The 14,129-nt window shown below is 41.5% G+C and overlaps 1 protein-coding gene across 2 annotated transcripts in view; it reads right to left on the bottom strand.

Moving 5' to 3' along the window:
* The window catches only part of TGFBR2 (transforming growth factor beta receptor 2), a 91,741-nt gene that overhangs the window by 25,693 nt on the left and 51,919 nt on the right, over nucleotides 1–14,129 (bottom strand). The window contains exon 4 of one of the 2 annotated variants that reach the window (XM_060638451.3): nucleotides 7,267–7,377. The exons of the other annotated variant lie outside the window; for it this stretch is intronic. Coding sequence (XP_060494434.1) covers nucleotides 7,267–7,377 — 111 coding nt within the window. The remainder of the gene's footprint in view (nucleotides 1–7,266; nucleotides 7,378–14,129) is intronic. 2 annotated transcript variants of the gene reach the window in all.

Below are 14,129 nucleotides of genomic sequence, written 5' to 3'. Positions count from 1 at the left end.
CACTAGTAACTGTTTATGCTAACTGAAAGAAATCCAGAGAGTATTCTGACTTCTATGAAAGAAGGCAAAGAGAGAAAACGGCATCCAGTGTTTGTTTTGCAGTGAGCTGTTGTAGAGGAGGCACCCCGCCCCCCCACACCCACCCCAGCAGTGAGACCAGCCCTGCCAAGCCCCTTCCCTGGGAACCACACTCAGCAGCTCAGCATCAGGCCGCCATAGCTTCGAACTCTGTGAACATCTGCGCTTTATCTCAATTTACTTTGTGCATCTGTTAGCAAGATGTGTCCCACAGTATCAGAAAAGCCTAAAAAGTGATTATTTGCGGGAATGTGGGAACGCTCAAAAATGTTTCCAAATAAATGAATGGTAATTGCTTCTTTGCTTTACGTCATTTTGGCTTACGAAAGGTTTCATTGGAATGCTCTGCTTTTGGGTGGTGGAGGAAACCATATACTTCTGGGAGGGGAGGAGTACAAATATGAGAATTTCTTTAAGATTCATAAAAAATAAGTCTCTACACTCTAATAGAAAAGTTATTAGCCTGGGCTCCATGGATAGAATTCAGTAGATCTGTGAATTTAAATGGGAAGAAATCACATCTTTTTATTTTCTCCAACTATTGGCTAAAGTAACATTTCCTACGAGTAGCTGCAGCTATGACTTTGTTACCAGTAGAAACCACAGGTATTTTCATGCCATGTTACATTTATCACAAGATGTCTTTGTCTATCATTTATACTCATCACTTAATATACTTCAGTGTCTTAGATCTGATGCTAGATCTTGTTAAAGCATTATTACAGAAGCACATATTGCTGTATCACAAATGTAGTTTTTAAAACATTTGACAATTATATTTCAATATCATTAATTTTCCTTGGAATCCTGCATATTATATTTTATGCATTTAAAAACATCCTTTTGAGAAGGGGTCCACTGGGTTCACCAGACTTCCAAGAAGTCTATGGACTTTTGTCCGTGGCACATGCACAAAAAAAGCGAGGAGCCCATGGCAGAGGGAAGTCACTGGAGCGCCAGTATCTGCCAGGATTTCCTAGAGCAGTGATTCTGAGATTCGGCTGTTTCTCCAGGAAGTTACTAAGGGAGGAAGCTGGTGCCAGTGACAGATCCTAACTCTGAATTCCATCAGAGCTGCTGTCTCCCTTGCCCCGCATGAAGGGAGGTCTGCAATGGATAATGGTGGGAAGCCCTCCATTGAAATCCCAACAATAATAAAGAAAATGATCATAAAATGTGCTTTATTGAACTAGGCACTGAGCAATTCACTTTATAAGCACCCTTTCACTTTATTTCTCCAACAACCAAGTCAGGTTCCCTAATAGCCCTGTTTTACAGACGAGGTTATTGAGCCTCGGTTGGTTCTACAACATTCTTTTAGCTTACCTAGAAAACTAAGTAAAAGTTGTCCCTAGTATCAAGTTTCCTGCCAATTTTCTCTGGCACAGCCAAAGCGGAAGTATAGTTATTAAAGAGACACGTTTTTTGCTCACCATCATAATGCTCACAGCTAGACACAAAGATAAGGAGACAAGTCAGGTTTGTTGAGTGAATGAATGAATGTATCTGATGAATCAACCTGATGAGGAATATTTCTGCAAAGCTGACTGCCTCTTCTCCAGAGGCCAAATTCCGTGAGTGAGCCAGACCTGACTCTGCTCACATACAGTCTCCCTGTAATTTGTGCCTGGCATGTGGGGACTGTTAGCTTGAGTACCTGGAATGTGGTGTGAAAGAACGAGCACTAGATTAGAGATCAGGAGACTGAGATTATATTCCTGTATCTGTCATTAATCACCCATGAAATCCGAGGCAAGTCATTTCACCTCACCAGGACTCAGTTTCCTATGAAAGCTATGGTTCTTGGTTCCCACTTGAGGAAAAAAGAAATGCCTCAACAATAGAAGGCTTCCAACAGAAGACATCTCGGCTTCTTGGCAAAATGGCCAATTCTAGGTCTGGGACTGGAAATAATAAGTTTGGAATATTTTGTTATACCACATAACAAGGAGGTGATCAAAGACTACTAAGGTCATGACCCAAGGACCCAGAAGCCATCATGAAGAGACTCTCTGACCAAGACAGGATAATGAAGATTTTTAAAAAGCAACACACTGGGACTCAATTAAGTACGTTTCAACTTATAAGAATGATTGACAAATAAATTTATCAACTTCTGAGGGCAACAGGATGTCAACTCATTATACTGAAAACTAGAACATGATGAGAAACATCAAGCATGCATCTTGCCACTTCCATCAGACCATAGCACTGGATAACCAAAGAGTTGAATAAAGCATCTCCTTGTTAAATTATTCTAGCGAGTAAGTGCAAATGAGTTGGAAGAAACAGATTATCCTTTTTTTAACCCTTCATGAATTAAATGGATCTAGGCAACAAGCATCCACGCCAACCAATGTAACAACATCAGAGATGGTCGGACATCATCACCCCTGATGGAGGAGAATAACTGTACCAATAGACTTGCCAAAGAGATCTAAGTGGGGTCTGATGAAACCTCCAGATCCAGCTGCCAATTTTCAAACAATACAGCGAATCGAGAAATGCCGTGGATTGCACCATGAATGCCACCAGCAAAATCCGGACTGTAAAATAGTACAGGTCAACGTGGTTCTTCAATAGATACGATGTAGGGGAAAAAGGAACTGGGGAGAGCAGATTAAAAAAAAAGAACCTGTAGGTATATCAAATTACCAAAATAATAATAATAATAATAATAATAATAAGAAGAAGAAGAAGAAGAAGAAGAAGAAGAATAGGTAGGACTATGCAAGTGTTTGCCAGATGCAAACGTGGATGATAAAGCTATTTAAGAAAACACAAGTAAGTGATAATTATAAAAGAAAAATAGCGTTTACTTTGGAGGGAAGGAGGGATCTATGATTGAGGTGAAGAACACATAGAACCTGTAGGATATCTGGCAAAATTATTTATTTTTGGCCTGGGCAGGGGTTATAAGAATGTTAGCCCCATTTGCTAAGCAGGACATTTGTTTTATGTGCTTTTCTGTGTTTGTATTTTATTTTATTTTGCAAGATTCTTTCTCTTTTCAAAAGAGAGAAATCAGAAGAATAACTCTGGATGCCACACCTTGCTCCTGGGCTAAGTAAATTATTTTGGATGCTATTAGGGGAAAAGAAAAGGGAAGATAAAACTCTTTTTTTTTTTTTTTTGAGCACTTACTATGTGCCAAAAATTTCAGATACATAATCTCATTTGATATTCAGAACACCCCTTCAAGTATTCACCCCATCTTAGGGGTGAAGAAATTAAATTCCTTGTCCAAATATACCATAATATATTTATCCATTCTACCACTATTGGTCCTTTTGAGCTATGACTGATGTTGCCAGAAACATTCTTGTAATGTGGAGGGAGAGAGGGAAAGGAGGAAGGAAGGGAACTTGAGAGTTATGATGAATCACTCAAGGGCAAATAGGGGAGCCTGTTTCTCTCAACTTTGAGTGACCCTAAAGCCTTTGTTCTTTGCATGCCACCAAACTGTCTCCCTAGAAATGAACCCGGAGGTCTCTTTAATAATTCTGAAAATTTCCAACCAAATGTGCCCCACATACAGAGCCCAGACTTAGTTGCAAATAAGGAACCATTTGCAAATGTCAGAGCCTTGATGATAAATATTTTTTAAAGACAAATGTCAAAGATAAATGTTAGTATGCCATAAAAAATACAAACTGGCAGAAAACCTCAAGGGGAAATTTCATGGTATACATTCCTTTGGAGTGATTTAAAAGTAAACAAGTTGCCTAGTAACACACACACACACACACACACACACACACACACACACACACACACACTAATGAAAACAGGTTGTCCCAGCCTCTTTCAAGTCCTTTGTTATGCCCCAATCGAACACTGGTTACTAAAAGGAACTTAAAAGTAAACTTCTATAATTCACAGTTTCAAAAGAAAAATCAAACCATAACAGAGACAATAAATAAGACCAATATAGTAAAAAAGCCACAGGTGGGTCAGTTAATGTGTCTGGAGAAAAGCCAAATCACCATAGATGAATTTGAGAGATGGGCTCCTATTTTAATATTTGAAGTAGTTTTGGCAATTCCTCCACTTAATGAGGGAGTTTCAGGCACAACTTTACCAAGAAACTAATTTATCCAAGCAATACAAAGGGATAAGGATGGTTGTTCCACACACTCCTTGCTGCATGGGCTCACTAATGAACACCACAGGACAACCCTGAGATTCTTGAAGCTGGTGGTAACAGTCTAACCGCTAAGCTTTCACACGCCAATACCGTCTAAAGCAACAGGATATACATGCAACTGGCCCAGATCCAAAGAAGGAAACTGCTGAAGAGAGAGAGGCCTGTGGGGGGAGGGAGAACTTCCTGTCTTAAGTCATTCTGTTCACTACAACGGTGACAAGCCCAGCACGCGTTTACTAAGCTTCTACTTAATGCCAAACACTATGTTTTATACCACAAATTATGTTGAATCCTGCAGCCACACTGCTAGTTATGTAGTATTTATTTCCATTTCGCAGAAGTGGGAACTGGGGAAATGTACAGGAAGTGAGCTGGGATCAAAGCAGAGGAGCTCTGACGGCAGGTAGCGGTGGGCTTCCCGAAGAGGGATGCTCCTGGCAGCTCTGGGGACCTTCAGCCAACACAGGGTTCAACACAGAGAAGAGGGCATGAGCCCTAGGAAGAGCCTAGAAAGAGGATGATGTTAGAGAACCGAAGGAAAGAATAGTGAACATAACGATTGAAATCGTGAAGCAGGAATAAAGACACAAGGGGCAGGGATCAACAACACCCTAAATTGGTTGTGGATACTGACTAATACAGTATGCAAGCCTCTGTGCAGCTGTTAAGGCAATAAGGCAAAGGCACAGAGGGGGTGTAATTACAAGCACAGCAAAGATTCAAAGGAGCATGAGACCTTTTTGCTAATAAATTTAAACACTTAGACAACAATGGTCATAAGTCCTGAAAATAATATATGTGTAATTTACCGAGACCGACCCAAGAAAAACTATGAGACTTGGATAATCTCGTAAATATTAAAGAAACTGAATGAGTAATTCAAAATTTTCCTAATTTCTTAATTTTTTCTCTCTCTTCTTTTGTAGCCTTTCACTATCAAATTAGCTTCCCTGGTATTAACATGTCTGAATACACATCTCAGAATTTGATTTTTCCAGAACTGCCAACCCCCTCCCCACCCCAAACTTTCCTACAATAAAAACACCAGTAGAATCCTTACAGAAATGTTTGGTTTGAATCTAATCCATCTCAAGGAAATTTAACACTATCTCTAAGAGACAGATGCACCCCAGTGTTTATTGCAACATTATGTACATTATTTAATGTTCCAAAACGTGGAAACAACCGAAGTGTCCATCAGTGGATGAATTTATAAAGAAAACACAATATATCTATATAAATATATAAATACACACTCAGTAGGATACTATTAAGCCAAAAAAAGAAGGACATCTTGCCATTTATGGCAACATGGATGGCCCCTAAGTGCATTGTGCTCGGTGAAAGAAGTCTGACAGAGAACAATCAGTACTTTATCGTTTCAGTTACATGTGGAATTAAAGAAACAAAACAAAACTAAACCCATAGATGCAGAGAACACACTGGTGGTTGCCAGAAGTGGGAGGTATGAGGTAGGATAAATGAGTGAAGGTGGTCAGGAGGTACAAAGTTGCAGTTATAAAATATGTCTGGAGGATATAATGTACACCCTAGTGACTCTAGTTACAAATACTGCACTGCATATTTGAAAGTTGCTAAGAGAGTAAATCTTAAAGCTCTCATCACAAGAAAAATATGCTTGTAACCATGTGCCGTGAGGAATGTTAACTAGACTTACTGTCATGATCACTTTGCAATATATACATACAATGAATCATTATGTTGTACACCTGAAACTAATATAATGTCAAGTGTCAATTATATCTCCATCAGCAAAAAGAATCTCATCAAGCAGGAACCATCAGACAAATCCAGAATAAAATAAACGGATCGGCCTGTTCCAAGTCAATGTCATGAAAAACAAGAAACAGGTGGATGAGGTAAAACAACTACATACAATGTGTGGTCCTTGCCTGGATCCTGAATTTAAGCAACAGCAGCAACACCACAGCTTTGGGGAAACTTGAATATTGACTACGATAGACCCATACGCACGCACGCGCACACACACACAGGCACACAGAAACGAGGAGGTAGTAAAATGTTAACACAGGGTAAATACTGAGGAAGGGACAGAGTATACGAGTGTACATTATGGCATCCTTTCAACTGTTCTACAAGTTTAAATTTTGTTTAAATAAGAGGTGGGGGAAGGGTGCCTGGGTGACCCTGTCAGTTAAGCGTCTGACTTTGGCTCAGGTCATGATCTCACGGTTGGTGAGTTCGAAGCCCGCATCGGGCTGTCTGGTGTCAGCACAGAGCCCGTTTCAGATCCTCTGTCTCCCTCTCTGTCTGCCTCTCTCTCTCTCAAAAATAAATAAAACATTTAAAAAAAAAAAAAAAGGAAAAATATGAAGTAGAGGAAAAAAGTAACCGAAAATATTTGAGCAACAGTGTTCCCCCCCCCACAAAGCCCTAAACCCATACCAGTCCTAGCTGAACCAAACTTGTGAGGAACAGACCCATTCAATATCACACAAACGCTTGCAGAGAACAGAAAAGACTGTACCATGGTTCAATTCATTCCATGAAAACAGAACAACGAAAAGCAAACAAGGAGAGTATGAGAAAAGAGAATTACAGAACAATCTCACTCACGTACTGTGATTTAAGCAATTCCAACTAAACAGCAAGCCAAATCCATTAAAGGATATAAAAAGATAAGAGGGGCACCTGGGTGGCTAAGACAACTGAGCATCTGATTCTTGGTGTTGGTTCAGGTCATGATCCCAAGGTCATGGGATCGAGTCCCACGTTGGGCTTCGTAAGCTGCTTAAGATTCTCCCTCTCTCTCCCTCTGCCCCTCTCCCCTGCTTGGGCTTGCTCTCTCTCTCTCTCTCTAAACTGAAATAAAAATAAATAGAAAGATAAGACAGCAGGACCAGGTTACCAGGAGAGCATGTTTTAGCACGAGAAACAAACAAAACCACCTACTGTCATTTACCACATTAATAAATTACAGCAGAAAAACTACATCATCAATTCAGTGGACACAGAGGAAGTATATGATGACGCTGAACACCTTGATAAGGAAAACATACCAATGGTCTTCAGCAAACTTGATTCTAACGGGGAAATGGTAGATGCATTTCTTTTAAAAACAGGAACAGGATGCCAACCACAGCTCTCTCTACCGAGCATGAACTGGAGATCTGAACCAGCACAGTGAAACAAAATGGAGGAATCTGTGTTACAAGATAAAGAATTTTTATAAATCTACAGGCTCATCTAGCTCAGTCCTTTACACCTGGGCTCAGTGACTCTTGGTGTCCAGGTGTCCCCATGCTAGTTTAATCTGCTCTACAACCAGATGCACGGACATGTGGCTTCTTTTCTCGTGAAATAACATACACGCAAACAATGCTGTAGGTATCGGGAAGGACAAGCGGTTCATGGTATGAAAAGGACTCTTTCTTCCAGTCAAGAAACCATTATTTCCAAACAGACCCACACAAAGTACATTTTGTTGAAACAGCTTATTTGGGGATTTTTATCCCAAGTCTCCCAATGTAACCCAGAATCACCTTTGCCACACCCTTTGCTGCCTGGGATTTAAGGTCCCTTTTCTTCCCTTAAACTATTTAGCATTATCTCCTACAGCAGCCGCCACATGTAAAATCCTGAAGTCCCTGCTGCTTTGGGAAGGGGAGTTCTTGGAGTGTTCCAGGATGAAGCGATGGACGAGTAGCTTTCATGCTACTTTACCTTCTAGACACCACACTGACCTGGGATCCAGTGCCGTGACTTTTTCGATGCACACTGAAAAGCTGACTTTGTTTGCAATCTGCAGGGGGTGTGGGGGGTGGGGTGGAAACTAGCTCTAGATTCAAACTGGTAACATTTCACCAGGCAACAGAAAGCTCCCAAAACAAAGTAGATCCCGAGCCTGAAAAATTTACATGAAAAGCAGCATAACTGGGTTTTTAAAAACTCTGGAACCTGATTTTATTTTATTTTATTTTTTTTAATTTTTTTTTAACGTTTATTTATTTTTGAGACAGAGAGAGACAGAGCATGAACGGGGGAGGGGCAGAGAGAGGGAGACACAGAATCCGAAACAGGCTCCAGGCTCTGAGCGGTCAGCACAGAGCCTGACGCGGGGCTCGAACTCATGGACCTCGAGATCATGACCTGAGCCAAAGTTGGCCGCTTAACTGACTGAGCCACCCAGGCGCCCCTGGAACCTGATTTTAGAGCCAGCTTTGTTTCTTTCTGCCTCCTCACCTGCAGAATGAAGACAACCCAGAAATAACCCCACTAGGTTCTTTATAAGACTCACAAGAGATTTCTGTCAATCTCATAAGTATCTGTCAAGCTCTTTAAGTTAGGTAAAAAAAAAAAACATTCGATAAATATGTTTGTATTATTTTGTGATAAACTCTAGCAAAAAAAATAATAGTTCTCATTAGTAACATATTTCATAGGTTTCCAACAAGAAAAAAAAAAAATCCCCATCTGGTAAAGAAGCATTAAAATTTCACTAGGTTTGTGGTTTGACTGCAGTTTTGCCTGGCTTCTCTTTGTATCATGTCCTATGATAATGCTGCTTTTAGAGAACCCATTTCCCCCATGACTGTCTGAGCTGTAAGATTCTCTTTCTTGAGAAAGTGAAGCAATATACCCTTGTCAGAAATGAGTTTAAGAGAGCGTATGCTGACGAGTTTGAAGTGCAATAGCAAAAAGAAGGTTTGGAAGGCTTATTTAGGGAAGTCAGAAGATAGTCTGGCTGTACTGGGAAAATGGAGGCATGCGCATTTTGGTTTGGATGTTGTCCTCCCAGGGACATAACTCGGTTGAACCATATGTCTAAGGAAGTTGGACCCGGTTACAATAAAGAAAAGGATGGAAGTGAACCAAAAATACGGATGTCTCCTCTTCATTCACTGAATACGTTTCGTGCATGTTCATTCAATATGCAAAGGAAGCATTACTGAACCACAGCACTCTCCAGGCACAGACAAGCCAGGGTCCCCAGAGAACAAGATAAGGGACTGCATAAGAAGCAACACAGATTGCATCTCTTTATTTGTTACACTGCATATCCGTACAGCTTTCCTCTGTTTTGCCCCATCACACACACCAAGCCACCATATTTTACAGACACACACACACACACACACACACACACACACACACACTTCCTAACTGAGGAGTTCTAATATCTTACCAGCATTTTCTGTATCAAAAAAAAAAAAAAAATCTGGTGGCATGATACAGAAAGACTCTCTTGGCTCTCTGCGGCTCAAAGCGTGTTCCCAGTTGTACCCCTGAAACTAACATAACACTGTATGTCAACCATACTCAAATAAAACAACGACAACAACAAAGTGTGTCCCCCAGACTAGCAGCCAGGGCAGGCGTCACCTGGGGACTTATCTGAAATGCAGAATCTCAGGCCTGTCCTAAATTCCTGAATCAGAACCTGCATCTTACAAAGTTCCCTCCTGCTTCATTTACACAGTAGACTTTGAGAAGTGGGGCTTCAGCAAACATGGAATAAGTCTTGGTCCTCTGCCACAGAGAGGTTTCCCTCTCCCATAGCAAATTCGTAAAGGACCTGTTTGCAAAGCCCTCGTAGAACTGTATTCAGTGCTAGCCAGTGAGAAAAGGGTCTCTGAGAATTTACTAGTGAAATCAGCTGCTGCAGGAGATAGGATTCTTCATTCATTGTCTCAGTAAAAAGCAAACAACTAGATTCAGGCAAACAAAAAGAAATCATTCTAATTAAACAAAAGAAGGACAGTGAGCTCACTGGGCACAGACGATTGAATTTAACTTCTAGAATATTGACAGGACTGTTTGACATTCTGGACAGACTCTGAGGATAATTCTTCCTAAAATAATGGAAGATGTCTTCCCTCCAGGCCACGTGGTTGTTTTATTCCGATGACACATATTTCCAAACTAAGCCATTCCCTAGCCCTTGCACCCCTTCTGTGGTCTCCCTTACATTGTTTCCTTCCACCTCTCTCCCCAACAAAAGGGCCTTATTGGTAGTCTAGTTGGGTATGACCACCTCTTCTGGAATATTCTCGAGAGGTAGAGATAAAACCTCTAGTCAAAATGTTACAACAGAGAGACCCCACTCCTCTGTAAATCATTCCATAATCTAATGCCAATAGATCCAGCTGTAGATCTATTAGGATAAAGTCTGAACACTGGGATAGTTTATTATTTATTCTTTATATTAAGCTTATTCTTTGTATTAAATCAAATGTGGCCATTTTTTACTGGTTTTCATGCTGTTCTCTAGAGTAAAAGATGACAAAATGGCTTCTTCTTCTATGGGACAGATGACAGCTCTTAAACTCTTGGTAAGTATGTCACCCACTTCCCTAAATCATTTCTTTTTCAGGTTGAACATCTCCGTTTCCTTCAATTGCTCTTCAAAAGATCTATGTGTCAGACTCTAAAGTCGGCCTGCCCAACATATGGCAGGCACCCAATAAATGCCAGGTCCGTTTTCTAAGTGTGAAGTGATGTATTCTCTGAAATCATTCTTATTATTCATGATTCTCCATGTTTCTCTAGACCCAGCCACAATACTTGGAATGTTATCTGTGTCGCAAAGTTTAACTGGGACTCTCATGCCCCTTCCTACGAGCACAGTTGAAGACTCGTTGGTTAGTTGGTTCTATGGTTTTGTTTTGATGCTCTCGGTCAGATCAGCCTGAATTTAATGTGACTTTAACTCACCTGTAAAGCCTGGGGTCTTTATCACATGAACAGATGCCAAGCCAGCTTTTGGTAAGCTACTTTTCTGCAATCAATCGCCTGGACCTATATGCCTGATTTTACATGGATCCGTTAAGTTTCATTATTACTGGCCATCCATCCCAGGCAACTAAAACCCTGATTCTGTTTCTGCTACGGTAGATAGGCACTCCTTCCACCATGCTCATCGTCCTTCCCGTTCCTCCTTGGGATACAGATTCCTGCTACTTCGGTTGCTGTGGCTTTAGGAGGGCAACCAACATTAACAGAGAGCCTAAGTCACGCCGGGCTTTGCCCAAGAAATGATCACCTATCGTATGAATGCCTATTTCTCCCCGGGCAGAGCCTCAACCTGACAGATGTTCTATGGGGCCACATTTTTCTTCGTGTTAGTCTTCCGACCACTTTGGAAAAGCATGTTAATTATTCACACTATCAATCCCCCTTCGGTCACTTGAAACACAACTTGCCCCTTTTTCTGGCTTTTTCCATGTGAACCACAGCTTGTTGCAGTTCCTCCCACCTGAGGGTCTCCACCTCCTCCAACTGTGCACACCTCCCCACCTCCCGCCCCACCTTGTCTTTGCTGGGGCAGTGGTACCCCAGTTTTCCATCCTACCTTCCAGTCACACTTCGAGGTTTCAAAGGATACCGTACAAGTTCACCAGTTCTAACACCTCGGATGCCTCCACCCAGGAACGCGCTTGGCCTTGTTCGGGAGTAGCTGCTTGTAAGTTACAGAGAGCACGGTATTACCCTGTGTTAGAGAAACCTCCTGTTCCTCAGGGATGTGGTAATACAGGTATTTTGTTTGGTTGTTTTCCTCCTCCTCTAACCTACAAGGCTGCATTTTAGCTACTTCCTGTGGTGGTTGCCATTCTCTAATTGTTACCATTCTTTTCCAGGTTATATGAGGTACATGATGAAAAATAGAAAAATATTTGGCAGAACAAACTGTCTTGAGTTCAGTGGTTCCCAACACTGGCTGCATATTAGAATATCTTAGGGAGTGTGTTGTTTTTTGTTTTTTGTTTTTTTTTAATCCTGATACCAGGACTCAGACCAATTAAGTCTGAAACTACAGGGCTAAGACCCAGTTAATGAGTGGTTTTTAAAGCCTCTCAGGTGTTTCCAAAGTGCAGCCAAAGCAGAGAATGAATTCAGCTGGATGGGAGAAATGGGTATTCTGAATAGGATGGGACCTGGAAAAAGAAGGAATGGAAGGAGTTAATGCCTACATTTAGGATCAACTGGATTTTTTTAAACTATATATTTTAAATTTATGTTGAGAGAGACAGAGAACAAGCAGGGGAGGGGCAGAGAGAGAGAGGGAGAGAAAGAATCCCAAGCAGGCTCAGTGCTGTCAGCGTGGAGCCTGATGTGGGGCTTGAACTCACAAACCGTGAGATCATCACGTGAGCCAAAGTCAAGAGTTGAACCCTTAACCAACCGAGCCACCCAGGTGCTCCGGATCAATCGTTCTTGACAATGGAACATGCTATATCCTAATGAGGCAATGTGAGGTACATTTTTTTTAAGTAAAAACATGAGTTATGTCCTTAAAATGATGAAATGTTACAATGGATGGACCCCACTCCTCTGTAAATCATAACACAATCTAATCCCAATAGATCTAGCTTAGATCTAGGATAAGGTCTAAACACTGGGATATTTAAAAATTTATTCCTTACATGAAGTCAAAGTGGACTTCCTGTACACCCACGTATTGGTTTTCATACTGTTCTCTAAAGCAAAAGATAAAAAAAAAAAAAAAGGTTCCTTCTTAATGAATGTATAATGATTGCTGGTAAATTTGATATTTACATAATTAGCACCATGCAGGAGTGATTTCAGGATCAGAAAAGATTTTACAAAGTCTTGTCAGCCAGATGTCCAACTGGTGGTAAATACAGCCTCTGGAGTTTAGTATGAGCGGAAATGAAAGTCAATTTCATGGTGGTTAGCTAGCTTCCTGGTGTTTTTCCACTGGTGGGGCGCTGAGACACTTGTAAAATAGCCAAAGGGTCTCTGTGGACCCTTTTCACGGTCACCCATCCATGTGTTGTTTGTACAGCACAAGGAGGTGGTCACGGGGGTGATGAGAGACTACAGATGTCCCACCTCATTGGACCAAATGTTTAACTGGTCACTCACATCCAAGTGGATGGGATTCGAGATTCCACTCTGCCATGATTCACAGTGGAATGAGGTTCCAGTGTAGACAGATTCACAACCAGCAACCACATCTAACCTCAGAGCATCTTTGTTTACTTTGCTGCTTAGGGAAAAAAAAAAAAAAAAAAAAATCTACAAAGACGAGTTGCTTTGCCCGGAGACGCCACAAATGCATTCTAAGCTGCACTTGACTGAGTCACAATGCCCTCTGGCATGTACGATCTTTATTATTTCCTTGGCCAGACATAGGCCGTATTCACAGATTCAGAGGATGCTTTCTAACCTAGCTCATTCATAACCAAAGGCTCCTTCAGCACTGAATCATCACCTCAAATAACTGACTTCTCTTCCCAGGAATGAAACCAGTGAGTTTAATCCATAATTTTCTTCCTCTTCTAACAACTCTTCACAACCATATTTCCACACTTAACTTTTGTCTCCTACATTGAGACCAGAAAGTAAATCTGGTTTGCTTCTCCTGCAACAAAAACGCACAGCTGGCGAGCCAGCTATTTTGAGTAGCGACTGCACAGTTCAAAGGCAGCACACCCAGAACTCACGGAGCTGCCAAAGCCCCTTTATTCTTCTCATTTCTTCCACGTGAGAACGAAGAGTTTCCCCAAGAAGCCAGCCCCGTGATGCTGGGACGGAACAAACACAAAGTGGGATTTAAGGGAAAGAGGGCGGTGCTCCCAGGTCCTCTCCGACTCAGAAACCGATACGAGTCAATAAAGTGCACGAGGCATGGGATCGATACACGGAGTGCGTGTGCTGGATGGCGCGAGGCCATGTTATTAAGGTCACAATAGGTCCGGGGGGAACCAGCTGGCTGAGATGTTCTGCTAGCAAGTTAAACACAGACAGGAAACCGCGTGTCTGATACTGTAAAAAAATCATTTGTCTTCCTGCCAGAGTTAGGCTTGCAAACCGAAGAGGCTGTTTTCATTTAAAAGAAATTCTACAATGAGAGAGGAAGGAATGGAACTCTGTGGCTACCGGGAGCCCTGGTCTCTCT

This window comes from Panthera onca, chromosome C2 (genome assembly GCF_046562875.1).
Source record: "Panthera onca isolate mPanOnc1 chromosome C2, mPanOnc1 haplotype 2, whole genome shotgun sequence".
Lineage (NCBI taxonomy): Eukaryota > Metazoa > Chordata > Mammalia > Carnivora > Felidae > Panthera > Panthera onca.
This window is presented reverse-complemented; position numbering and strand designations above follow the sequence as displayed.